The sequence below is a fragment of the Palaemon carinicauda genome, chromosome 13, assembly GCF_036898095.1.
Source record: "Palaemon carinicauda isolate YSFRI2023 chromosome 13, ASM3689809v2, whole genome shotgun sequence".
NCBI classification, from domain to species: Eukaryota; Metazoa; Arthropoda; class Malacostraca; order Decapoda; family Palaemonidae; genus Palaemon; species Palaemon carinicauda.
In genome coordinates this window covers 22,913,732-22,938,731 of record NC_090737.1, presented here as the reverse complement: position 1 = coordinate 22,938,731, position 25,000 = coordinate 22,913,732, and the positions used below count along the sequence as shown (strand labels likewise).

Below are 25,000 nucleotides of genomic sequence, written 5' to 3'. Positions count from 1 at the left end.
TGCATGCTTTTAAGCCTGTTCTCTCTGAGCGGGGCCACAAATCATTGGCAGCTTCTACTCCCCTAAAGAGGAAGAGAGGAGTGTCGAACGTGGTAACTTCTCCGAGGGCGAAGCTGACTCAAGTCCTTGAGGAAGGCCTCCTCATCCCCCCAGACTTTCACGCCCTCCCCTTCGGACGAAGATTTACTGTCCTCAGGGGAGTCACGCGAGGTGAGGCGTTTCCCCATCGCACCAATGAGGGAAACCCCACCTCGCGCTGGAAAGTGTTCTCGGGTAGGGGTGGAGAAGAGCCTCCCACTGTCGTTGTTGGACTCCTGCATCCCTCCCAGGAGGGAGTCGAAGGACTCCAAGACTTTGCCGAAGTCATCTTCAAAGCTTAGACCGGAGCCGGCCAAGCACTCAGAGAACGTCCACGAGTCCCCCCAAAAGAGCCTTTGGGGACAGGAGACTTCGCTGCTAGCCCTTCAGGAGGAGAGCTGCAGGAGTCAGAGCATGCGTTCTGGCAGGTTCTGACCCTTATGAGGAATCTCAATGGGTTTGCGGATCCAGAGATTCCCCCTCGTGAGGACAAAGACACGGTCTTGGACCGAGTCTTTGGGACTCAAAAACCCTCAAAGGCCAGTGCGGTTTTGCCCTGGTCTCAAGGGGTTAAGAGTGCCAGAGACAAGGTCGAAGCCCAGCTCTCCGAGCTTGCCTCCTCCAGTCGATCCAGCGCCGGTAACAAACTCCTCCCACCTCCTCGTGTCCAACAGAGGAGGTACAGTACTTTGACAACGTTGAGGAGACTTTTTTAGCGCTTCCTCTACACCACTCTTTGGAAGAGCTTACCAGGGGTGTCCCTCTAGAGAGACTCTCTAACTGGCAGGTCTCGTTCTCGGCGACGGAGATCCTTAGCCAGGAGAAGATAGCGAAGTGTGCCATGCAGGCAATTTCGTGGCTGGACTTCTGGCTAGGGTCCCTAGGCATCCTGTTACATTCAGAGGTCTTGTCCAAAGAAAGTACCAGGAAGGCCATGGAGACCTTTTTACTCTCAGGCACTCGTACGATCGAGTTTATAACCCACCAAGTCTCGAACTTGTGGGCTAATACCATCTTGAAACGTCGAGATGCGATGTCTGAGAGATTCCATCAAAAGGTCCCCAACACCGAGATGAGTAGGCTCAGACATTCTTCCGTTATGGGGAAGAACTTGTTCGAGCCTAAGGACGTGGAGCAGGCGGCTGAGAGGTGGAGGAAGTCCAACCAGGACTCTCTCCTACATAGGGCTCTAACATCGAAGCCCTATAAACCTCCAGCACCCCAGCAACCACGTCCTACCAAGACCACGAAACCGGCAACTGCAGCGAAGACGACGGTGTCTAAGCCCTTTCCTGTCAAGGACAAGAAAGGTAAAAAGTCCTCCAGGGAAGGAAAGAATCATAGAGGGAGCGGCCGAGGCCGCAAACGCTAGGATTGGCAGTCCCCCTGCATGTCCACCAGTGGGGGGTTGCCTACAAAGTTGCGCGAACAGGCTGCAGCAACTCGGGGCCGATTCCTGGACGATTTCCGTAATCAGTCAAGGATATCGCGTCGCGTTCACAACATCTCTACCTCCCCTGACAGCGAATCCAGTGTCGTTGAACTCCCTTGCCATGGGATCGGCAAGGGGGCAAGCTCTTCGGGCAGAAGTCCAGACCATATTAAAGAAGGGCGCTCTCCAAGAGGTCTTCGACAGGTCCCCAGACTTCTTCAGTCAACTCTTTCTTGTAAAGAAGGCGTCTGGAGGCTGGAGACCAATTATCGACCTCTCAGCTCTGAACAGGTTTGTCAAGCAAACTCCGTTCAGCATGGAGACCGCGGACACGGTCAGGCATGCAGTGAGACCGCAAGACTTCATGTGTACACTGGACCTGAAGGACGCGTACTTCCAGATCCCAGTCCATCCGTCTTCAAGGAAGCCTAAGATTCAGCCTAGACAACAAGGTGTACCAGTTCAAGGTGTTGTGTTTCGGTCTCTCCACAGCACCACAGGTTTTCACCAGAGTGTTCACCCTAATATCGTCGTGGGCACACAGGATCGGCATCCGTCTCCTCCGTTATCTGGACGACTGGCTGATCCTAGCAGACTGGGAGTCAACCCTTCTTTGACACCGAGACAAACTTCTGGGACTTTGCCAATATCTGGGGATCATGGTAAATCTCGAGAAGACCTCTCTGCTTCCCACTCAAAGACTGGTATATCTAGGCATGATCATAGACACCAATCTCCACAAAGCCTTCCCATCAGACGACAGGATAGCAAGGCTGAGGAGGGTCACAAGTCCTTTCCTCAGACGAGAAGAACTTCCAGCCCAATCGTGGTTACGTCTCCTCGGTCACCTCTCATCCTTGGCTCGTCTAGTTCCCAACGGTCGCCTCAGGATGAGATCTCTCCAATGGCGACTCAAGTCCCGGTGGAATCAGGGTTACGATTCCCCGGACGTCATGATCCCTATGGGTCCTGCGGAACAGACGGACCTTCATTGGTGGGTGACAGACGAGAACCTAAGAAGAGGAGTGGATCTTCTCGTCTTCTCCCCGGATTTGATGCTGTTTTTGGACGCCTCAAAGAAAGGGTGGGGGGCCCACGTTCTGCAACAGAGGACCTCAGGCCTGTGGTCAGAATCAGAAAAGTGCCTCCATATAAATCTGCTAGAAATGAAGGCCGTATTCCTGGCCCTTCAACAGTTCCAACAATACCTGGCGGGTCACTCTGTGGTGGTAATGAGCGATAACACCACAGTAGTGGCTTACATCAACAAGCAAGAAGGTACCTTTTCAAAGCAGCTATCCCATCCCGCAGTAGAGATACTGAGATGGACCGAAGCCCACTCGATTCCACTATATGCTTGCTTCATTCCAGGCAAGAGGAATGTGCTCGCCGACAGTCTGAGCAGAGCGTCTCAGATAGTGAGTACCGAGTGGTCTTTGGATCATCTAGTAGCCAACAAAGTCCTGACTTTGTGGGGCTCCCCGACTGTGGATCTGTTCGCTACAGCGCTGAACTTCAAGCTTCCACTGTACGATTCCAAGGCGCTCTGGCAAGATGCCTTCCAACAACGGTGAGACAACATCGACATATAGGCCTTTCCCCCGTTCTGTCTGATGAGGAGGGTGCTCAACAAGACCAGAATATTGGTCAATCTTTCGATGACCCTTATAGCTCCGCTATGGCATCACGCGGAATGGTTTCCGGACCTTCTGCAACTCCTAACGGAACTTCCGAGAGAACTCCCTCCACGACACGAGCTACTCAAACAACCACACACCAACATCTTCCACAAAGCCGTAGCAAGTGGGGAGTCTTCTGTGGTTGGTGTTGTGGAAGGGGTATCTCTCCACTCGATGCCACTATTCCAGCAATAGCGGAGTTCTTCGTGTATTTGCGGGAAGAAATGCGCCTTTCAGTCAGCGGTGAAAGGCTATCGCTCAGCCTTAAGTCTAGCCCTCAGGCTCAAAGGAGTGGACATTTCTTCCTCGCTGGAACTTTCCCTACTCATACGAAGTTATGAACTTACCTGCCCTCAGTCGGAAGTGAGACCTCCTCCATGGAACATGGTTTGAGTTCTCAGGTCTCTTAAGAGACCTCCCTACGAACCATTACGCCAGGCTTCAGATCGCCACCTAACTTGGAAGACGGTGTTCCTACTAGCTTTGACCTCGGCCAAGCGAGTCAGTGAACTTCATGGTCTCTCTTATGAGATCGGCCATTCAAGGGGATGGGGGGAGGTAACGTTCAGATTCGTCCTTGAGTTTATTGCTAAGACTCAGAATCCAGGAGTGCCGGACCCTCGGTTCGACTCCTTTCAGATTTAGGTTTTCATTCTGTAAAAGATGACCCAGACCATCTCCTACTGTGTCCAGTAAGGAGTCTGAGGCTATATCTCAAAAGAACGGCTGCAGTTCGTCCCCAGGTGCAGGCATTGTTTGTGAGCACTAGGAGGACTAAGAGGAGGGTTACCAAGAATACCATCTCGGCATTGATTCGTAGGGTGATCCATCTGTCCCTGAATCCAGACCCTCCTCCGTCACGTCGCCCTAGAGCACATGACGTCAGGGGTGTAGCTACGTCCCTGGCCTTCAAGAAAAACTTTTTAGTGACGCAGTTGCTACAAGCTGGGGTGTGGAAGCGTCAGACGACCTTCACAGCCCACTACCTGCAAGACGTGACCCACAGGAGGCTCGATACGTTTTCTATCGGCCCTGTGGTGGCTTCACAACAGCTGGTTTAAAACCTCAGGCTCCTTAATGGACAAGTAGTAGAAGGTTGAGGGCATTGTTACCCGGTCTTAGTCTGCATGAATGAAAAGGTATGTCTGGCCCTTATTCTTTTCTTCATCCTCCCCTCTCTTGGGGAAAGCAGCATCCTGGGTTCTCTGCACAGCTGACCTCGAACCACTGCAGGTAAACCATGTTTCCTCGTGTTGCTAGTATTAAGCTAATACTGTCACGTCCCCATACCCTGACGAGGAGGTATTGGGAGAGTCCTAGCCTAAAGTTTCCATCTAAAGGACTACAGGTCAACTTTCTAGGACGAGTCACACTTCATACCTTCACACACAGCTTACGTAGGCCGCAGCCCTTGCGTAGCAAGGTTCTAGCGAGGTGCTGGTACTCCTTATTGTTGAGTGCTGACACACTCAGATACTGAGTCCCTGGGCAAGGCCAAAAGCCAGTACTGGCTGGGACTTTCCACCCTTCCTAACGGGTGAGTCACCCATATTAAATAGCGTGGTTTGTATGTCAGTTGCAGAACAAATGACAAATTCGTAGGTAATTTGTATTTTTCCTAACTATACAAACCTTAGCTATTTAATCAAACTTGCCCGCCAGCCCTATCCCCTTGAAGTCCTACCTCTAAGCAAAGTGAGCTCAAGCACGTGTGTGTGTGGGGGGGGGGGGTAGCAAGCTACCCTCCCTACCCCCCCGCTAACTAGCGGTGGGGGTAGTAAACCCTCGTTAAAATTCTAATGGCTCGTCATTTCAGCTACGCCGAAAGTAATAACCCATATTAAATAGCTAAGGTTTTGTATAGTTAGTTAAAATACAATTTTCAATATTAAACTTACCCGATAATCATGTAGCTGTCAACTCCGTTGCCCGACAGAATTCTACGGGAGGGATACGCCAGCTATCACTATACTAGAAGGGGGTGTACTCACAAGCGCCACCTGTGGCCAGGTACTACAGTACTTGTTGTTGACGCCACCTCACTTTTTCCTCTGTCGTGCTTCCGGCAAGACGTTCTTGGATACGCTTATGATTTTGGAGTATTGTTCACGGTTTGGTGAAGTATTTCTCTAAAATTTGCAGCTATTCGCTATACTAGAAACTTCTATATTAGCTTAGTTAGCTTTTGGAATTAATTTAATTATGGTGACGAAGAGAGTATGAACTCTCTTTCACCTTTAAATGGCCGACCCTTCCCTTAGACGGAAGTGTTGGTGTCTAAGAGAGTATAGACTCTCTTTCTTAATTTTGCTTATCAAAAGTTATAGATTTATTTTATATCTCTCCGCCTTTTATAGGCCTCTTCGATTAACTTCCTTTTATTATAAACTTATTAAAATTAATTTTTATATTTGTTTATATTCGACCTTTCCTAATAGTAGGCGGTCTTTTCTTGGTACCGAAGTTAATTAACATTGAGCCCGTCATTTCGGTTTTACCTGTTAACATATTTTGCTATTTTAATGTTTTTGAAAGAATTTCTTTGATAGTCTCGTACTGTTTTCAAAGTTGAACTAACGTTTTGTTTTGTCTCTGCAGTTGTTGACGTTCAGAACGTTCAACTTGCGCTCTATCGTCACGATAGAGAGAGAGAATTTTCACGGTGTCACGTTGCAGTAAGAGTAACCGTGTCTAGCGTTTTGGTCATTCTTTCTTAACTTAATGGTTTTAATTCTAATAAATTGGGAATATTTCAGTTTTTTCCTTTAACAATAATATGTTTTAACGATATATATGATTGGGCTCTTCTCTCAGGTTCTAAGTCAAGAGAGAGAGAGAGAGAGAGAGAGAGAGAGAGAGAGAGGGAGAAAGAGAGAGAGAGAGAGAGAGAGAGAGAGAGAGAGAGAGAGAGAGAGAGAGAGAGATAGAGACGGAGGGAGAAAGAGGAGGATAAACGTTTCGTTCAAGCGAGTAACGTTGTTATCGTTTTTACTCTTCTCCCTAGTCTCTTTAGGGGAAGAAGGTAAACGTTTCTAGAGTTTTTTCTTGTTCTCAAGCTTTATGCGGTGAGAGATTTTAAACGTAGTTTATTTGATCTAGTGTTTAGTCTCTTTCCAGCCACTGAATTATTTATCTTTCATTAGATTTTTCTGTTACATTGTAATTCTGTTTTCACAATTACTAACTTTTGAGAAAGGATAGAATTGCGTGTTTCAGGTACAAACCACTTAAAGTTTCGAGTTCAGTGAAATAAGTGCAAACAGAAAATCAAAAGTGATAAGTGATTAGCGCAAAGTGTGTCAGTGTTGTGCGTGAGGGTACTTCTGTGCGTGCCAGTCGTCCTCCCAGTCCGGGACCTCTTGCAAGCTCCCAAGCCCAGGGGAGAAGCAATGTCGAAGGGCAAAAGGGTTTGGCAGGCCTTGATCGGCGCACAGAAGTATCCTCGGTGGTTGCGGGCGTGTCTTTCAGAGACCGTCACTCCCACCCGCAGACGATTGAGCCCTTAATTTGCTCGTCTGCAGAAGAAATTTCGGGGAGAAAACGCTGGTCACAGGTCTCAAGACCTCTTAAACGTAAAGTCCAGACCTATGCCAGACGTACGAAGTTAGAGTTCAACAACCCGGATGCAGTCATTGGGTTAGCTCTGACTCTCCTCAGTCATCAGGTGACTGCACACCTCCTAAAAGGAGTAAGGTGCTGCCGCAACAGATCTCTTCTGTTAAGGCTTCGCCTCAGCAGACCTTAGTGTCTGCCGACCCCAAGTTGACTCTACTGCAGTCCATGCAGTCACAACTTGCGGTCCTGATGCGTGAGTGTCAGGCGGAGAAGGTTACACCTTCTCCTGCGATCGCTCCGCCTGACCGCAGTCCTGTCTGCCAGGCGTACGATGTTGAGGCTCCTCAGGATACCTTACCACGTACTGAGTTGCCAGTTTCCAGCGGTGTGCAGCTACCTCCGCCTTCCTTAAGGCAACCTCAGCAATGGGAACAGGAAGCTTTTACCTTACTTCCTCCGCTTCCACTTGCGGTTCCAACAGTGAGGCAACACTCTCTTGAGGTACAACAACCTCTCCCATCCATGAGGCAGGCTCCTCAGCTCTCGCTGCAGCGACCTCAACCCTCCTCAAGGCGAGAACCTCAACACCTTAGCCTTGCGCCTCAGGAACCTCAACTCGCGAGACAATTACTGCGTTCTGCGCAACCACTTCCTGAACGCTCGCAGCTCACACCTCAGGAACATCAACTCGTTCCTCAGGAACCTGCTACTGCGCATCCATCAACCTTACAGCAAGCGCAACTGTTGAGGCAGCAACCTCATGCTATGAGTCAGCCACCTCAACGCATGCATCTGCTACTTTCTCCTCAACTTGAGAAATAACAAATGACAATAATAACACCTCATTACTTTCATAACTTGCAGTATGCCTACACAAACATTATGATAATGGAGGTTATTTGTCTTACTTATATAAAAATATATATGTATTCCTTGCAATATATTTTTAACAATATCGCAGAATATGGCAAAAATATCTTCAAAACAAAAATGAATCATGAGTTATGAATGTAAGGTAAATATTATGTTGATATTAAAACCCCATGCAAGCATGCATGAAGCACTCTAGCACTGGTCATGGAATTTCTGAGAAATGTTTAACGCCATGCAACACGCTCTGCTTACCTTACAGCATGCTCTACATACAGCATGCTCTGCATACAGCATGCTCTGCATACAGCATGCTCTGCATACAACATGCTCTGCATACAGCATGCTCTGCATTCAGCATGCTCTGCATTCAACATGCTCTACATACAGCATGCTCTGCATACAACATGCTCTGCATACAGCATGCTCTGCATTCAGCATGCTCTGCATACAACATGCTCTGCATACAGCATGCTCTGCATACAACATGCTCTACATACAGCATGCTCTGCATACAGCATGCTCTGCATACAACATGCTCTGCATACCTTACCGCATGCTTCTCAGTCATACATCTTTGGTTGTTGCCAACTCACTAGACTGTCAAGCAGTTTCATAATGTTGCCTTCTAGTCTGCTGCTTTTGCACCATTGAAACCCTCACTGAGAGAACTTAACTTTTCTTGGATATGGTCCCTGTAGATGAGAAAGTGCTTTTCTCCCTCCTTCTGATATTCCCTTGAGGACTCTGTCATTTGGAGAGGAGCCTTTAGCTGCGTAGCCTCCTTTGGACTTTTATTTAAGCATAACATGCTTCCAGGGAAGGTAATGGTTCCACTTCAGTCACTAACCCCGTCTGTTACCACACCTGCTCCCATAGACCTTGAGCTGTGTTGCAAGACATGCAGTCCAAGCTTAGTCCTTGTTAAAGGATTTTTTGTTTACGGAGTCAGTGTGTCACTGGGAAGACGTTCAACAACCAGCAGAAGTGACTTGTTGTGACGCAGTGCGGCAACCTCAGCAACCCGATAGGAGTTGTCTGTACGACCCAGACAGTCTAGACAGCTTCGGGTTGTCACTGTACTTCCTCGCTTCCCCATGGTTGACAGTTCACAGACTGTGCAGCAGTACCATGATCTTGTGTCCGGCTCCGTCAGACGACTGGCTTTTAAGAGCTCCCACAAGTCGTCGCTGTCTGGAGATTCTCAGATGGACTATGGATCTGACCAAGGAACTGGGCCTCCTGGTCAATTTTGAGGAGTCTCAGCTCATCCCATCCCAGACCATTGTCTCCCTGGGTATGGATCTTCAGAGTCGAGCTTTTCGGGCTTTTCCGTCGGCCCCAAGGATCTTCCAAGCACTAGAATGCATCCAGAGCATGCTGAGAAGGAACCGATGCTCAGTCAGGTAGTGGATGAGTCTAACAGGGACACTTTCATCGCTGGCCCTGTTCATCGTGTTAGGGAGAATCCACCTCCCCCCCTTCAGTATCATCTAGCTGCTCACTGGATAAAGGACATGACGCTAGAGACGGTCTCAGTTCCTGTTTCCGAAGAGAGGAAGTCTTCTCTCGCGTGGTGTAAGAACAGCTTTCTTCTCAAGGAAGTCTACCTTTGGCTGTTCAGAAACCCGACCGCCGTCTCCTCTCGGACACATCAGACACGGGCTGGGGTGCGACTTTGGACGGACAGTAATGATCGAGAACTTGGAATCAGGAGCAAAGGACACTTCACATCAATTGCAGGAGTTGTTGGCGGTTCTTCTGGCCTTGATAAACTTCAAGTCCCTCCAGCTTAACAAAGTGGTGGAGGTGGACTCTGACAACGCCACAGCCCTGGCTTACACCTTCAAGCAGGGAGGGACTCTTTCGTGAAGTTGTTCTAGATCGCAAGGGACCTCCTCATCTGGTCTAAAGATCGAAAGCTCACGCTGGTAACGAGGTTCATTCAGGGCGGTATGAATGTCATGGCAGATCACCTCAGCCGGAAGGGTCAGGTCATCCCCACAGAGTGGACCCTTCACAAGAATGTTTGCAGCAGACTTTGGGCCCTGTGGGGTCAGCCAACCATAGATCTGTTCGCTACCTCGATAACCGAGAGACTCCTATTGTATTGTTCTCCGATTCCAGACTCAGCAGCAGTTCACGTGGATGCTTTTCTGCTGGATTGGTTCCATCTCGACCTGTATGCATTCCCGCCGTTCAAGATTGTCAACAGGGTACTTCAGAAGTTCTCCTCTCGCAAAGGGACACGGCTGACGTTGGTTGGCTCCGCTCTGGCCCGCGAGAGAATGGTTCTTAGAGGTACTGCAATGGCTGGTCGACATTCCCAGGACTCTTCCTCTAGGAGTGAACCTTCTACGTCTACCTCACGTAAAGAAGGTACACCCGAACCTCCACGCTCTTCGTCTGACTGCCTTCAGACTTTCGAAAGACTCTCAAGAGCTAGGGGTTTTTCGAAGGAGGCAGCCAGAGCGATTGCCAAAGCAAGGAGAACATCCACTCTCAGAATCTATCAGTCTCAAGGGGAAGTCTTCCGTAGCTGGTACAAGACCAATGCAGTTTCCTCAACCAGTACCACTGTAACCCAGATTGCTGACTTCCTGTTATATCTAAGGAAAGTAAGATCCCTTTCAGCTCCTACGATCAAGGGTTACAGAAGTATGTTGGCAGCGGTTTTCCGCCACAGAGGCTTGGATCTTTCCACCAACAAAGATCTACAGGACCTCCCTAGGTCTTTTGAGACCTCAAAGGAACGTCGGTTGTCCACTCCAGGCTGGAATCTAGACGTTGTCCTAAGGTTCCTTATGTCATCAAGATTTGAACCTCTCCAATCAGCCTCTTTTTAGGACCTCACATTAAAAACTCTTTTCCTCGTGTGCTTGACAACAGCTAAAAGAGTAAGTGAGATCCACGCCTTCAGCAGGATCATTGTTTTCACATCTGAAACGGCTACATGTTCCTTGCAGCTCGGTTTTTGCTAAACAAGCTTCCTTCACGTCCTTGGCCTAAGTCGTTCGAGATCCCAAGCCTGTCCAACTTGGTGGGGAATGAACTGGAGAGAGTACTTTGCCCAGTTAGAGCTCTTAGGTACTATCTAAAAAGGTCTTAACCTTTACAAGGACAATCAGAAGCCTTATAGTGTGCTATCAAGAAACCTTCTTTTCCAAGTTCTAAGAACTCAGTTTCTTACTATTCAGGCTTCTGATTAGAGAAACACATTCTCATCTGAAGGAAGAAGACCTTGCTTTGCTGAAGGTAAGGACACATGAAGTGGGAGCTGTGGCTACTTCAGTGGCCTTCAAACAGAGCCATTCTCTGCAGAGTGTTATGGATGCAACCTATTGGAGAAGCAAGTCAGTGTTCGCATCATTCTATCTCAAAGATGTCCAGTCTCTTTACGAGTACTGCTACACCCTGGGACCATTCGTAGCAACGAATGCAGTAGTAGGCGAGGGCTCAGCCACTACATTCCCATAATCCCATAACCTTTTAACCTTTCTCTTGAATACTTTTTATGGGTTGTACGGTCGGCTAAGAAGCCTTCCACATCCTTGTTGATTTGGCGGGTGGTCAATTCTTTCTTGAGAAGCGCCGAGGTTAAAGGTTGTGATGAGGTCCTTTAGTATGGGTTGCAGCCCTGTATACTTTAGCACCTTTGAGTTGATTCAGCCTTCCAAGAGGAACGCTGCGCTCAGTAAGGAAGACGATCTTATTAAAGGCAGAGTAACGGTTCAAGTCGACTTCCTTACCAGGTACTTATTATTTCATTGTTATTGTGGATAACTGATTATATGAAATACGGGATACTTAGCTATCCTTTAGTCTTGTACACTGGTTTTTCACCCACCCCCCTGGGTGTGAATCAGCTACATGATTATCGGGTAAGTTTAATATTGAAAAATGTTATTTTCATTAGTAAAATAAATTTTTGAATATACTTACCCGATAATCATGATTTAATTGACCCACCCTTCCTCCCCATAGAGAACCAGTGGACCGAGGAAAAAGTGAGGTGGCGTCAACAACAAGTACTGTAGTACCTGGCCACAGGTGGCGCTTGTGAGTACACCCCCTTCTAGTATAGTGATAGCTGGCGTATCCCTCCCGTAGAATTCTGTCGGGCAACGGAGTTGACAGCTACATGATTATCGGGTAAGTATATTCAAAACTTTATTTTACTAATGAAAATAACATATTACTCACGAATTTGTCATGTTGAAATAATTTGATCTTTAATAAGCATTAATCTTTGCTTCATTTATTACAGTAAACCTTATGAAGTTGTATGCTGTTCTAAAGCAACGTTTCCAAGTATTGTGATTACAGTACATTGCATTCTTGATTAGCATCTTAGTACAATATCTGGTATACAAGTTTGAATCAAAGAACTATTTGTGGTGCATTTAGTTAACTGAATTTATGACATTGTTTGTTGTATGTTGCTACAATTATAAAAGTTTGTTTTGGTTCCAGTGAGAAGTGATGGTTCGCGTCGTTTTTCTTCACCCTGACTTGGGTATTGGAGGTGCTGAGCGATTGGTTGTAGATGCAGCTTTGGCTCTGAAACGGAAAGGACACGAAGTTCAATTTTTCACGGCTCATCATGATTCAAGTCATTGCTTCCCAGAAACTTGTGATGGTCAGCTAAAAGTGACTTGTGTTGGTGACTGGCTTCCACGATCAATATTTGGGAAATTTGCAGCACTTTGGGCATATGTCCGTATGGTGTATGTTGCACTTTATCTAGTACTGTTAAGTGGTGTGTCATATGATGTTGTTTTTGTCGATCAAATCTCTGCCTGCATTCCCTTTTTAAGATTGAAACACTCAAAGGTCATATTTTATTGCCATTTCCCCGATCAACTCTTAACCCAAAGGAAATCTCTACTGAAAAAAATATATAGATACATTTTGGACAGTCTGGAAGAAAGAACTACCAGCAGTGCTGATTGCGTACTTGTTAATAGTCATTTTACCGCAGGTGTCTATCTTGAAACTTTCAGATCAATCAAAGTCTCCCCATCAGTTTTGTACCCTTCATTGGATTTTCAGAATTTTGATAAGTTTTCTGACCTCACTTGCAAGGATGTGAACATTGAGCCTCCAGGAGAGTGTTTATTTCTCTCCTTGAATAGATATGAGCGCAAAAAGAATCTAGGATTGGCATTGGAATCATTAAAAGTATTATTTGACAGGATTGATGAACCTGAGAGAAATAATATTCATCTGATTATGGCTGGTGGATATGATGATCGTGTTCAGGAGAATATAGAGCATTATAGAGAATTATTATCTATGACCAAAATGTTAGGGATATCAAACTATGTAACTTTCTTAAAATCCCCATCAGATAAAGAGAAGATAGCATTATTGAAATCTGCAAGATGTTTGATTTACACACCAGACAAGGAACATTTTGGGATCGTGCCTATTGAATCTATGTATGTAGGGACTCCGGTAATTGCAGTTGAAAGTGGCGGCCCTAAAGAAACTATTGTAAATGGAGAGACTGGATTCTTGTGTAGTCAGACCCCTGAGAGTTTTGCTGAAGCTATGTTAACATTAGTGAAGGAAAGTGGCAGAAAAGAAGCAATGGGTAAAGCTGGACATGACCGGGTAGTTAGTCATTTCTCGTTTGTAAAGTTTTCAGAACATTTGGATTATATAGTGCAGGGGTTAATTGATGAAAGGAAGCAAAGTTAATGTTGTATTTGGTTATTTCAAGACTTACAATATATGAAAATATGGATTTTATATTAAAGGTAAAAGACTAACATTCCATTTAATTTTAAATTTGTTTTATTTTTTACTTTCCTTGAAATTATATGATATGATATACTGTATTTTTATTTTATACGTTTCTTTTTAAGCACTCGGACAAACTCCACTGGTTTGTCTTGGAAAACAAGCTTGGAACATATGCAGATGATGCTTCTCTCTTTGCATCAACCATCACCTGAATGTAGACCTGGGGTTGCTGAATCTCTTAATAGCAATATAATTGAAATTAGTGCTTGGTGTAAATTGTGGCATGAAGTCGAACCCTAACAAAACCCAAAGTATGATTGTAAATACTGTAGGTAAAGAATTGTGGTTCCTCAACATCCAAATCTTTGCATTGATAGTGTTTCTTTAACTATATACAACTTTAATATTTTAGATGTGATTCCTAATTGGAAATTTTCTTTTGAGAAACACAGTTATTGGGAGTCTAAAGATTTTTGGTGATTAATCTACGTTTCATTCTACAGTACTGTACCCTGTTTAGAGTATTGCTCTCCTGTCTGGTCTTCAGCTGCTGACTCGCATCTTAATTTGTTGGATAGAAATTTGCCGTCTATCAAATTCCCTGTTCGTGATTTGGATATCAATCTCTGGCACCATCATTCAGTTAGTTCTTTATGTATGCTGCTTAAGATTTTTCATAATTCTGACCATCCTTTGCATTTAGATCTTCCCAGACTGCACCATCCTGTATGTAGTATAGTACTAGATATGAAGTTAACTCTAACATTCGTGCCTTCTCCATCATAAGGCTCAATGCTGCTGTGCAGTATTCTATTAGTTTTATTCAAGCTGTAACTAGATTTTGGAATGATTTTCCTAATCTGGCAGTGAATTGAATTGGTGGAACTTCAGTAGTTCAAATTTGGAGCAAATGTTTTTATGTTGAACAGATTGTTATAGGTCTTATTTTCATGTTTATATACAGTATAACATTTTAATGTTACTGATTTTGAATATTTGATATCTTTTATTCATTACTTCCATATTTTGAAGTTTTTTTGCTATTGTCACATTTCCTTTTCTTACCGAGCTACTTTTTCTGTTGGATCCCTTTGGCTTGTAGTAGTCTGCTTTTTCATTCAGGTATGTAGGTTTGATATTGGCAATAATAATAATGATAGCGAGATCATCTTTGAATAGCAATATGGTAGTATGCCTTTATTCAAGTATTTTTAATGATTTTTTCTTAATTTACCAAAGTATTCATATTTCAGATACAGCAGTACCCTTGAAATGAAATAATTTTTATCGACAAAGGATTATTTTTTCATGGCTGAATAGTCGATAAAATACCCTTTGGATACATGAGAATTTTCTAATTTGAACATTTTAATGTTTTAAAGGTTGTTCCTTCCATGAAAACTATTTCCTAAGAGGTCCATCTGTACTATTCCTTCATTTCTTTACCATTTTTTATTGAGTTTCTTAAATCTCTCACAGCCATCAGATCCTCAAGAATTAAATAGAATAACCATCAATGTCATACTTATTTAACCAATGGACCAAAACAGGATCATCTATTTGCATAAGAAAGGGAATAACCTTACTAATTTTTGCTTTTGTAATGCTGAAATTGTCTAAAACTAATTAATAAACATTGATAAATTTTTTCTGAGTGCCATTTAAATCAAATCCATCAATATCCCTGATCCCAAGGGCAAGGATTTTATGACAAATTTCTGATTATTTTATGTAAAAGCGTACTGGGAGAGAATCTTAGAATAGAAGGTCTTTGGTTTATCTATTTTTCATCTCTTCTTGCAAGGGATGGTGGTTCCCTTATTCGTCATTAGCAATGTTGTCCCATCTGGTTTTAGTCGATCTGTGGTCCTCATCAGGTATTCTCTCAAACTGGAGGGCCACTCAATGATTGACAAATTTGTTGATTTGGAGAACAGTCATCCTTCCATGTATTTGTTTGGTGGTCAAATATGATCCCTATTATGTGCACAATCGCTATCTTTTTTGTAAACATCAAGGGTCATTTTTAAAGAATTTTCTGAATCTGAAAAGTCATACATGAAAAATCTTCCTCAGGTGCAGCCAAGATTAATGGCTATGATATAGGTTCCTTGGGTAACTTTAATATTAGCTTTATTCCTTCCGATATAGATTGTAGATTACATACAGTATTCTACTCACTACAGTACTGAATGCCCTCTTGGGTGTATTTATCAATGTCCTCTTTTTGCAAGAGGAAAATTTGGATTGAAGTTTTAAGATTTAATTCAAATGAAATGCATGAAAGGTAAAGAGTCATCAACCAAGTTGGATATACTGTACATCATCTAAGAGAGTCGAAAGTGTATAGTTCTGCTGGTGATTGGTATACAGAGTTAAAATCAAGTAATTGCTCTCTATTCTTGGGTAGTACCATAGCCTCTGCACAATGGTCTTGGGTTAGTTTTCATGTATAAGGTTACACTCAGGCATATTGTTCTATCTGTTTCCTTATTTACTTTCCTCACTGGGTTATTATTCCTGTTGGAGCCCTTAGGTTTATAGCAGCCTTCTAGTAATAATAATATTCCTACTTATTCCATTTCATGGGATCAATTCAAATTTTTTAAGAAAGGACATCCAACGGTTGATAGAAGGGTAAGTCGCTCTTGAATTTTGTGAGTAAAATATGAACTTTATCAAGGAAGAATTAAATCATGAAAATTTGTCCTTTCAAAGATGGCGTTTCTTTTGACAATCACATTATCATCATTTATTATCATTACTAATTAAGCTACAACCGTGGTTGGAAAAGAAGGATGATATAAGCCTAAGGGCTCCAACTAGGAAAATATCCCAGTGAAAAAAGGCAATAAGGAAATGGATAGAACAGTGCATATGAGTGTACTCTCAAGCAAGAGAACTCTAACCCAAGACACTGGAAATTCATGCTACAGAGGCTATGGCACTATCCAAGGCCAGGGAACAATGGTTCCATTTTGAAGTGTCCTAGAAACAGCTTACCATAGCTAAAGAGCCTCTTCTCTCCTTACTAAGTAGAAAATAGCACCTGAACAATTACAGTAAAGTAGTTAACCCACTGAGAGAAATTTTTTTTGGTTATATTAATGATGTCAGAAGTATGAGGGAAGGGCAGTATGTGTAAAGAATAGGCCAAAATATTCGATATATGTATGCAAAGAAAAAGTAATCAAAGAGGTATCTAGTGTACTATCTGGCCTGTTAAAGGACCCAATAATTCTCTAGTGGTACTATCCCAACAGGTGGCTGCCTTGGGCAACCTATAATCTATGAATTTTGCCACATGATATGATTAACAGTCATGTAAATGCAGGGAAGTTGCATATGTTTTGTACATTGGCTATGACTGCCCTTCGATTAACTGCCTTGTATACCATGATTACATTCTCTAAGGCAATCATTAATCTGCTCATGCTTATCAGTTACTTCAAGAAGTTTTTCTCTTTGTTATCACATTAAGAATAATTTTTTCGTAAGTTTGCAAAACAAGAGTTGCAGTTTAATGTCAATATAATTTAAGACCATTTAAGATGAGTCGAGTCATTGTAGAGCTATCTGTTAGTATTTCTTTTAGGCTGACGAGTATTATCTTGAGATGTCTTTAAGTTAAAATGTTTATAATATGAGTAATTATAGGTGATAATATCTAGAAATTTTTATTTTTCGTACCCATGAAAGGCTTTTATTATTGAATTTATTTCAGTACCTGGAATTCATTTTGATTTTGTTAGCAGAGAAGGTTTTAAATATTTTCTATTTTATTTCTCGTGAATTATCATTACCCGGTACATAATATTACCCCAGTATTACACTTCTACTAATTCAATATAAGTTTTAAAGCAAACTGCTAAATCTAGCATTACGGGCTGCCAACGCAAGAGCCTGTGTCTTACACAAGGTAAGGCAATTTATTTCTCATCAACAATTTAGTAACTCCTCTTCTTTCTCTACATTAGTTGACAATTGTCTTCAATAAATTTAAATTGTTCGTAAAAAAAACTTATACATACTTACATATACCAAGGCACTTCCCCCAATTTTGGGGGGTAGCCGACATCAACAAATGAAACAAAACAAAAAGGGGACCTCTACTCTTTACGTTCCTCCCAGCCTGACAAGGGACTCAACCGAGTTCAGCTGGTACTGCTAGGGTGCCACAGCCCACCCTCCCCCGTTATCCACCACAGATGAAGCTTCATAATGCTGAATCCCCTACTGCTGCTACCTCCGCGGTCATCTAAGGCACCGGAGGAAGCAGCAGGGCCTACCGGAACTGCGTCACAATCGCACGCCATTCATTCCTATTTCTAGCACGCTCTCTTGCCTCTCTCACATCTATCCTCCTATCACCCAGAGCTTTCTTCACACCATCCATCCACCCAAACCTTGGCCTTCCTCTTGTACTTCTCCCATCAGCTCTTGCATTCATCACCTTATTTAGCAGACAGCCATTTTCCATTCTCTCAACATGGCCAAACCACCTCAACACATTCATATCCACTCTAGCTGCCAACTCATTTCTTACACCCGTTCTCACCCTCACCACTTCGTTCCTAACCCTATCTACTCGAGATACATCAGCCATACTCCTTAGACACTTCATCTCAAACACATTCAATTTCTGTCTCTCCATCACTTTCATTCCCCACAACTCCGATCCATACATCACAGTTGGTACAATCACTTTCTCATATAGAACTCTCTTTACATTCATGCCCAACCCTCTATTTTTTACTACTCCCTTAACTGCCCCCAACACTTTGCAACCTTCATTCACTCGCTGACGTACATCTGCTTCCACTCCACCATTTGCTGCAACAACAGACCCCAAGTACTTAAACTGATCCACCTCCTCAAGTAACTCTCCATTCAACATGACATTCAACCTTGCACCACCTTCCCTTCTCGTACATCTCATAACCTTACTCTTACCCACATTAACTCTCAACTTCCTTCTCTCACACACCCTTCCAAATTCTGTCACTAGTCGGTCAAGCTTCTCTTCTGTGTCTGCAACCAGTACAGTATCATCCGCAAACAAAAACTGATTTACCTCCCATTCATGGTCATTCTCGTCTACCAGTTTTAATCCTCGTCCAAGCACTCGAGCATTCACCTCTTTCACCACTCCATCAACATACAATTTGAACAACCACGGTGACATCACACATTCCTGTCTCAGCCCCACTCTCACCGGAAACCAATCACTCACTTCATTTCCTATTCTAACACATGCTTTACTACCTTTGTAGAAACTTTTCACTGCTTGCAACAACCTTCCACCAACTCCATATAACCTCATCACATTCCACATTGCTTCCCAATCAATTCTATCATACGCTTTCTCCAGATCCATAAACGCAACATACACCTTACCTTTTGCTAAATATTTCTCGCAAAACGGTAAAAATCTGATTCATACAACCCCTGCCTCTTCTAAAACCACCCTGTACTTCTAAGATTGCATTCTCTGTTTTATCCTTAATCCTATTAATCAGTACTCTACCATACACTTTTCCAACTTCATTCAACAAACTAATACCTCTTGAATTACAACACTCATGCACATCTCCCTTACCCTTATACATGTTTTACATGTTTCACACTTATCATTGTTTTTGGAATACTTGAATACTTCAGGAAAATTTAACACTGACAGGTGAAGAAGACTCCAAAATCAAACCATTGTTCTCTAAGTCTTGGGTAGGGCCATAGCCTCTGTACCATGGTCTTCCACTGTCTTGGATAATGGATTAGAGTCCTTGTGATTGAGGGTATACTCGGGCACACTATTCTATCCTATTTCTCTTCCTCTCATTTAGTTAAAGTTTGTATAATTTATGCAGGAAATATTTATTTTAATGTTACTGTTCTTAAAATATTTTATTTTCCCTTGTTTCCTTTCCTCACTGGGCTTTTTTCCCAGTTGGAGCCCTGGGCTTATAGCATCCTGCTTTTCCAACTAGGGTTGTAGCTTAGCAAGTAATAATGATAATAATTTGTGTAAGGTTATTAGATTGATATCTTTTTGTATAGAATTAACAACTAACCAGTCATAAAAACACAGTGAATCATCAAAACTTCTCATATATTTGCAGTTAAGTATCTTATGCGAAGCAAAATGTGGCAACATTTCTCTTTCCAAGTGCACAAATGAAAAAAAAAGTATTCATGAAATGAATTGCAAAAGCATTTTGAGCAGAAATGTCTACTGTATTGCAATAAAACCTTTTAAGGTAAGATTAAACAGCTATTTATTCTGCTGATTGTACTTGAAAAAAAAATTCATAAAGTATAATATTGTAGAAATTATTTTTGTATTTTTAATCCTGAAATATAGCACTGTTTGCAAAGTTCGCATAACTTTACTTTTATTGTAATTGACAGTTCATGATTTGTGAAAAATAAGGTTAAGAACACAGAAACGAATAACAAACTCAAAATATTATTTAAGTAATTTAGCATTAACACAAAAGTAATATGAATGATTATGATACAGAAATTTGATATGTCATGAATGTTCTTATGCCATCACACACAAATATATATATATATATATATATATATATATATATATATATATATATATATATATATATATATATATATATATATATATATATATATATATATATATAAGTGTGTGGGGGGAGGCTTGCAGTGTGTATATGTATGCGGCTCCATACTTTTATGAATTCAATACACTATTTCAGAAGATCAGTTTGCATTTCATAGTACATAAATGACACTATTAGGCAGAGTATCCATTAGTTTTTGTTGAAATATCCAATGCAGTTTTCTAATGTTAGTGTGAACAGGGCAATGATATAGCCGATGAACAAGATGTAGAAGCATCCTTGCAAATGACTCAGGCTTAATATCTCCTCGCTTCTTGTATCCTGCCGAGAAGGAAAATATATATAGGCCTACAGTATGTTCAAATTAATATCTGGGCATAGTGACACTTATTCCCATGTTGGGGGAGTTTATGGTTCTCATATTAATTATTGCAGCTTTTACCATACTGATAGTAATATTAATGATATAGCAATGATAATAGTACTTTATTATAATCTTATTATCGTCATTATATATCTTTATCATTAGTGTTGGTGGTTTTGATATCATCATTTGTCATTCTAAGAGTTGTTATTATTGTCCCTATTCTCAAGTGTTGGAACCTGGCCCACGAACCTCTCCACTGAAGCCTGCAGCATCAAACTTCAACTGTCCTTCCTTTTCCTTGATTTCTTTCCGGATCTGTCTGGCTTTGGTAGCGATAACGTCATTCATCCAGTAGTCGAATAGGCCCATTTCATCCAGTCGAGTTCGCATCCTTGTCAGGGCTTCTGTGAAAATAGCGCCTCTCCTGTGGTGGAAGGAGGAGGATTTCAAGAGGGATTATTATTATTATTATTATTATTATTATTATTATTATTATTATTATTATTATTATTATTATTATTATTATTAGTTAATCTACAACCCTAGTTGGAAAAGCATGATACTATAAGCCCAAGGGCTCCAGCAGGGAAAATAGCCTAGTGAGGAAAGGAAACAGATAGTATAGCGCGCCTGAGAGTAGCCTCACGCAAGAGATTTCAAACCCAAGGCAGTGGAAGTCCATGGTACAGAGGCTATGGTACTACTTTAGAGACTGCCGGCACTGGTGGATACTTAAGTGGACAGTAAAATACTGTAAACAAATGGATAAACAAACCCTAAGACAGACAAGGAAATATCAGATAGATAGGCTTGTCACCCACCTAGTTCCCCAGACACTTCCTGCGCTGGTGGGATACTGTGTCTGACTGAAATGAAGAGGAGTAAACCCCAAGCTATTTGTATACTGGGATGCGATGACGTGTCTCATGTAGGTCCGGGAGTTGAAGAACGCATGGCGACCTTTCATGACCTTGTCCATGTGGTAATCAAGGTTGTCAAACTGGTGAGGAAGGTTCGATCAGATATAGTAAGGAGGATCGGAGTAGATACAGCCTAAGTTATAAGTTGGTGAAAGAAAGTGGAAATAGAATTAAAGTTTTATACTTTTAATGAAGAAATTATGGGTGCCATTATTGATCTTAGTAATGAAATGAGGATAAAATTGATACTTTTGATTAGGCAGGCTCAGAGAAAAATAAAAACGTAATGATACAGTATTTTTTTTTTACTTGTATTGAAGAAAGAATAGATGTAATAATTCCAGCTATAGTAAGGAGTAGAGATTGAACTATTTCAATTGATAAGTCATCTAGAATTCAATTCAAAATTATAAAAGAAGGTAGACAATGATAGATTTATCACCCTAGAAATGAAAGGTGTCTATAGAAATGATAATTCAGGCTAGTAAGCCCAAGCGACTAAGATTGGCTTTTCAAATTATGAAGAATGATAAAAAATAATCAATCTCTATTATTTGGAACTAATTGTTCGAATAACGGATTTTGAGATGGGAAAATCTATTTTATTTGGGTGAGATAGCCATGTCGTCCTGATGGAAATTCCTCAAAGGTAACTTTCATCAGGATGACATGGCTTCTCCCTAAAAGCATTTATCAAAGTTTATATTATTCATGGGATAAACCAGACAAAATATAATTTATAATGAATTCTTAACCGCCATCTATTCGTACGATAATTCTCATATCTATTTAGTTTAGGTAGACGGTTAGGGAATTTATGACGTGTCTTAAAGGTATTTGTTAATTATTGCAGTTCAAAGTAAATTATTGACGGTAAGAAACACTTGTTGGATGAATTTGTTCCTGCATTTTGATTGCCTGTTTGTAACGTTGGTTCTTATGGATAGATATATTCATTGTAACTTGCCATATAGAACACACACACACACACACACACACATATATATATATATATATATATATATATATATATATATATATATATATATATATATATTTATATATCTATATAAATATATGTATATATATACAGTATTATATATATTTATATATCTATATAAATATATGTATATATATACAGTATTATATATATATATATATATATATATATATATATATATATATATATATATATATATATACATAGAGAGAGAGAGAGAGAGAGAGAGAGAGAGAGAGAGAGAGAGAGAGAGAGAGAGAGAGAGAGAGAGAGAGAGAGAGAGAGTGGAACCTAGCGTACCTCCAACTTGGAATAAAATTCTCTGATCACAGGATCCAGACTGGAATTGAAGAACAGGACCTCTGTACCGTAGAGGGGTTCGCTACCCCACGACACCCCGTCGGACTCCACCAAATCCTGGAAGCTGTTGATGGGCGGAGGGAAGATCCTCACGGTGAGGTGGGCGATCAGGGAGGACCTGTAGGCGGAGGTCACTATTACGGAGAAGATCCCGAGCCACAAGACCAACATCTGCAGCAGGATGTAGGAGGATGCTCATAAGCTAAAGGTCAATTACTGTATGTCTTGGAATCTTATGGTTACTACTACTACTACTACTACTACTACTACTAGGCAAGCCACAACCCTTGCAGGAAAGACAGGATGCTATAAGCTCAAGGGCTCCAACAGGGAAAAATAGCCCAGTGAGGAAACGAGATGATGAAGTAGGTAAACTACATGAGAAGTTATGAATAATTGATATTAACTATTATAAGAACAGTAACAACCTTAAAATTATGGTCCTTATCATTATTATTATTATTATTATTATTATTATTATTATTACTACAATATTTACTAAGGAATTTGAGTCCTATACCAAACCTCTTAGAATCTGGGGGTTGTTGTTATTATTATTATTATTCTACTACTACTACTACTACTACTACTACTACTACTAGCCAAGCTACAACCATAGTAGGAAAGACAGAATGCTGTAAGCTCAAGGGGTCTAACAGGGAAAAATAGCCCAGCGAGGAAAGGAAATAAGGAAGTAGGTAAACTACATGAGAAGTAATGAATGATTAATATAAACCATTTCAAGAACAACGAATACCTTAAAATTATTATTATTATTATTATTATTATTATTATTATTATTATTATTATTATTATTATTATTATTATTATTATTATCAAGAGGTTTGGTGAGGGACTTGAGTCCTTTTTTTCTATCCTATCGTAGGACCCTTTTGAAGGATTCATTTTCAAATTGAAGTGATTCATGTATATAAAGATGTTGTACAGTATTCACATGACAAGAGATCAAAGGATACGAAGGAGAATTTTCGCAAGTTAGACATAATGAAAGATAATTAGGAAAAGTATTTAAATGATGTAAGTAAAGTTAAGGCTTAATGAGAGAATGATGTCTTGAAACTCAATCCAAATGTGTGAACATTCTTTGTCCATTTTAAATGAATTCAATTAATCTAACAGTTCGAAAGTACAGTAAAGTCATGCAAATGATTTTGAAGTCATGTAAGATGTCAGAACGAATAATCTTTCTTAGATGATGATTAAAAAATGTGGCACAAGTCACTGATGTCAGCCTGAACATCACATGTATTAGAATATATTTTCCGTTATGTGGGAGAGGAAGTGAATTAATGAACGAATTTAAAAATGTAGTTGATGCCTAATTAGCTATAAATTACAGAAAAAAATATAGGTGAATTCAGTTGAGTTCTGAGAAAATAGTTCAGAAATATTCCCTATAATCTATCTATCTATCTATCTATCTATCTATCTATCTATATATATATATATATATATATATATATATATATATATATATATATATATATATATATATATATATATATATATTTATTTCTTTCCGGTCACGCTCAGTAGCATTGCTACTGTGTCTCTCCCCTTCCCTCGGGTAGGAGGAGAGGGAATTATCATACACTGGTGAGAGGGGATACCCTGAGAGGTACAATTGGAAACCACAATCTCTCACAAATGGCCGAACTGCCGTGTTGTAATTGAAAAAGGGGAAGGGGGTGGGAGGGGCTGAATCTGTGTGTATCTATATATGTATTTACTATCCCTTTTGACGGGTCACGTACACTAGTAATCATTGATATCGCTTGGATCTCAAATGTCGTTTAGAACCTGGAAAACAGGAGCGATCGAAAAGCGCAATTAACTAGAGGGATGTGAGGGAATCAGAACGAAGGACAAAACAAACAAAATAAAGAAAGAAACCCACATGAAGTCAGTTACGTCATGTAGAAGGAAATTGACGTTATTAGAAATTCAAAATATTTCTTACGGTGCATGACTTAAGAGGAGGAGATTAACCAGCCCCATGAGTCAAGTTCGACCCTTACAGAGCTGGTCAGGTAGGCCTACATGAAATTTTTTTTTTTTTACGGGAAATGAATGAATTTTATTGTTCCAAGATTTAAAAAAAACTATTCCAAGAAATCCTTGCATCCTACTGTTACCAAGCATTCTCATATTCACATATAATTGCCACTCCTGCAATGTTTAGATCTTTATTTATTCTTCACTTTCAACAACCCCCTTTTCAGATTAATCACATGAATGCAGTGGATTTGATATCCATTACCCTGATGGTGAGGGTGACGGGGAGATTTAAAGCAGGACTGGAGAGCAGAACTCCCCAGGTAAACAGTAAAGAAGAAGAGATGCTGGGTCCATATTCCTCTGAGATCCAGGT

The 25,000-nt window shown here is 41.2% G+C and overlaps 2 protein-coding genes across 4 annotated transcripts in view; one reads left to right on the top strand and one right to left on the bottom strand.

Annotated features, from left to right (window-relative positions):
* Alg2 (alpha-1,3/1,6-mannosyltransferase Alg2) overlaps window positions 1-13,400 on the top strand; it is a 17,498-nt gene extending 4,098 nt beyond the window's left edge. For all 3 annotated transcript variants that reach the window (XM_068385435.1, XM_068385434.1, XM_068385436.1), the window contains exon 2: window positions 12,088-13,400. In XM_068385435.1, coding sequence (XP_068241536.1) covers window positions 12,097-13,317 — 1,221 coding nt within the window. In that variant the 5' untranslated portion in view covers window positions 12,088-12,096 and the 3' untranslated portion in view covers window positions 13,318-13,400. The remainder of the gene's footprint in view (window positions 1-12,087) is intronic.
* A 6,663-nt stretch (window positions 13,401-20,063) lies between these two features.
* LOC137651904 (glutamate receptor-like) overlaps window positions 20,064-25,000 on the bottom strand; it is a 15,444-nt gene continuing 10,507 nt past the window's right edge. Inside the window, exons 7-11 of the mRNA XM_068385106.1 lie at window positions 24,890-25,000; window positions 22,549-22,779; window positions 21,150-21,328; window positions 20,578-20,752; window positions 20,064-20,282 (exon numbers count right to left, since the gene is read on the bottom strand). The exon at window positions 24,890-25,000 is cut by the window's right edge and continues 74 nt beyond it. Of these exons, the coding sequence (XP_068241207.1) occupies window positions 20,151-20,282; window positions 20,578-20,752; window positions 21,150-21,328; window positions 22,549-22,779; window positions 24,890-25,000 (828 nt within the window). The 3' untranslated portion in view covers window positions 20,064-20,150. The remainder of the gene's footprint in view (window positions 20,283-20,577; window positions 20,753-21,149; window positions 21,329-22,548; window positions 22,780-24,889) is intronic.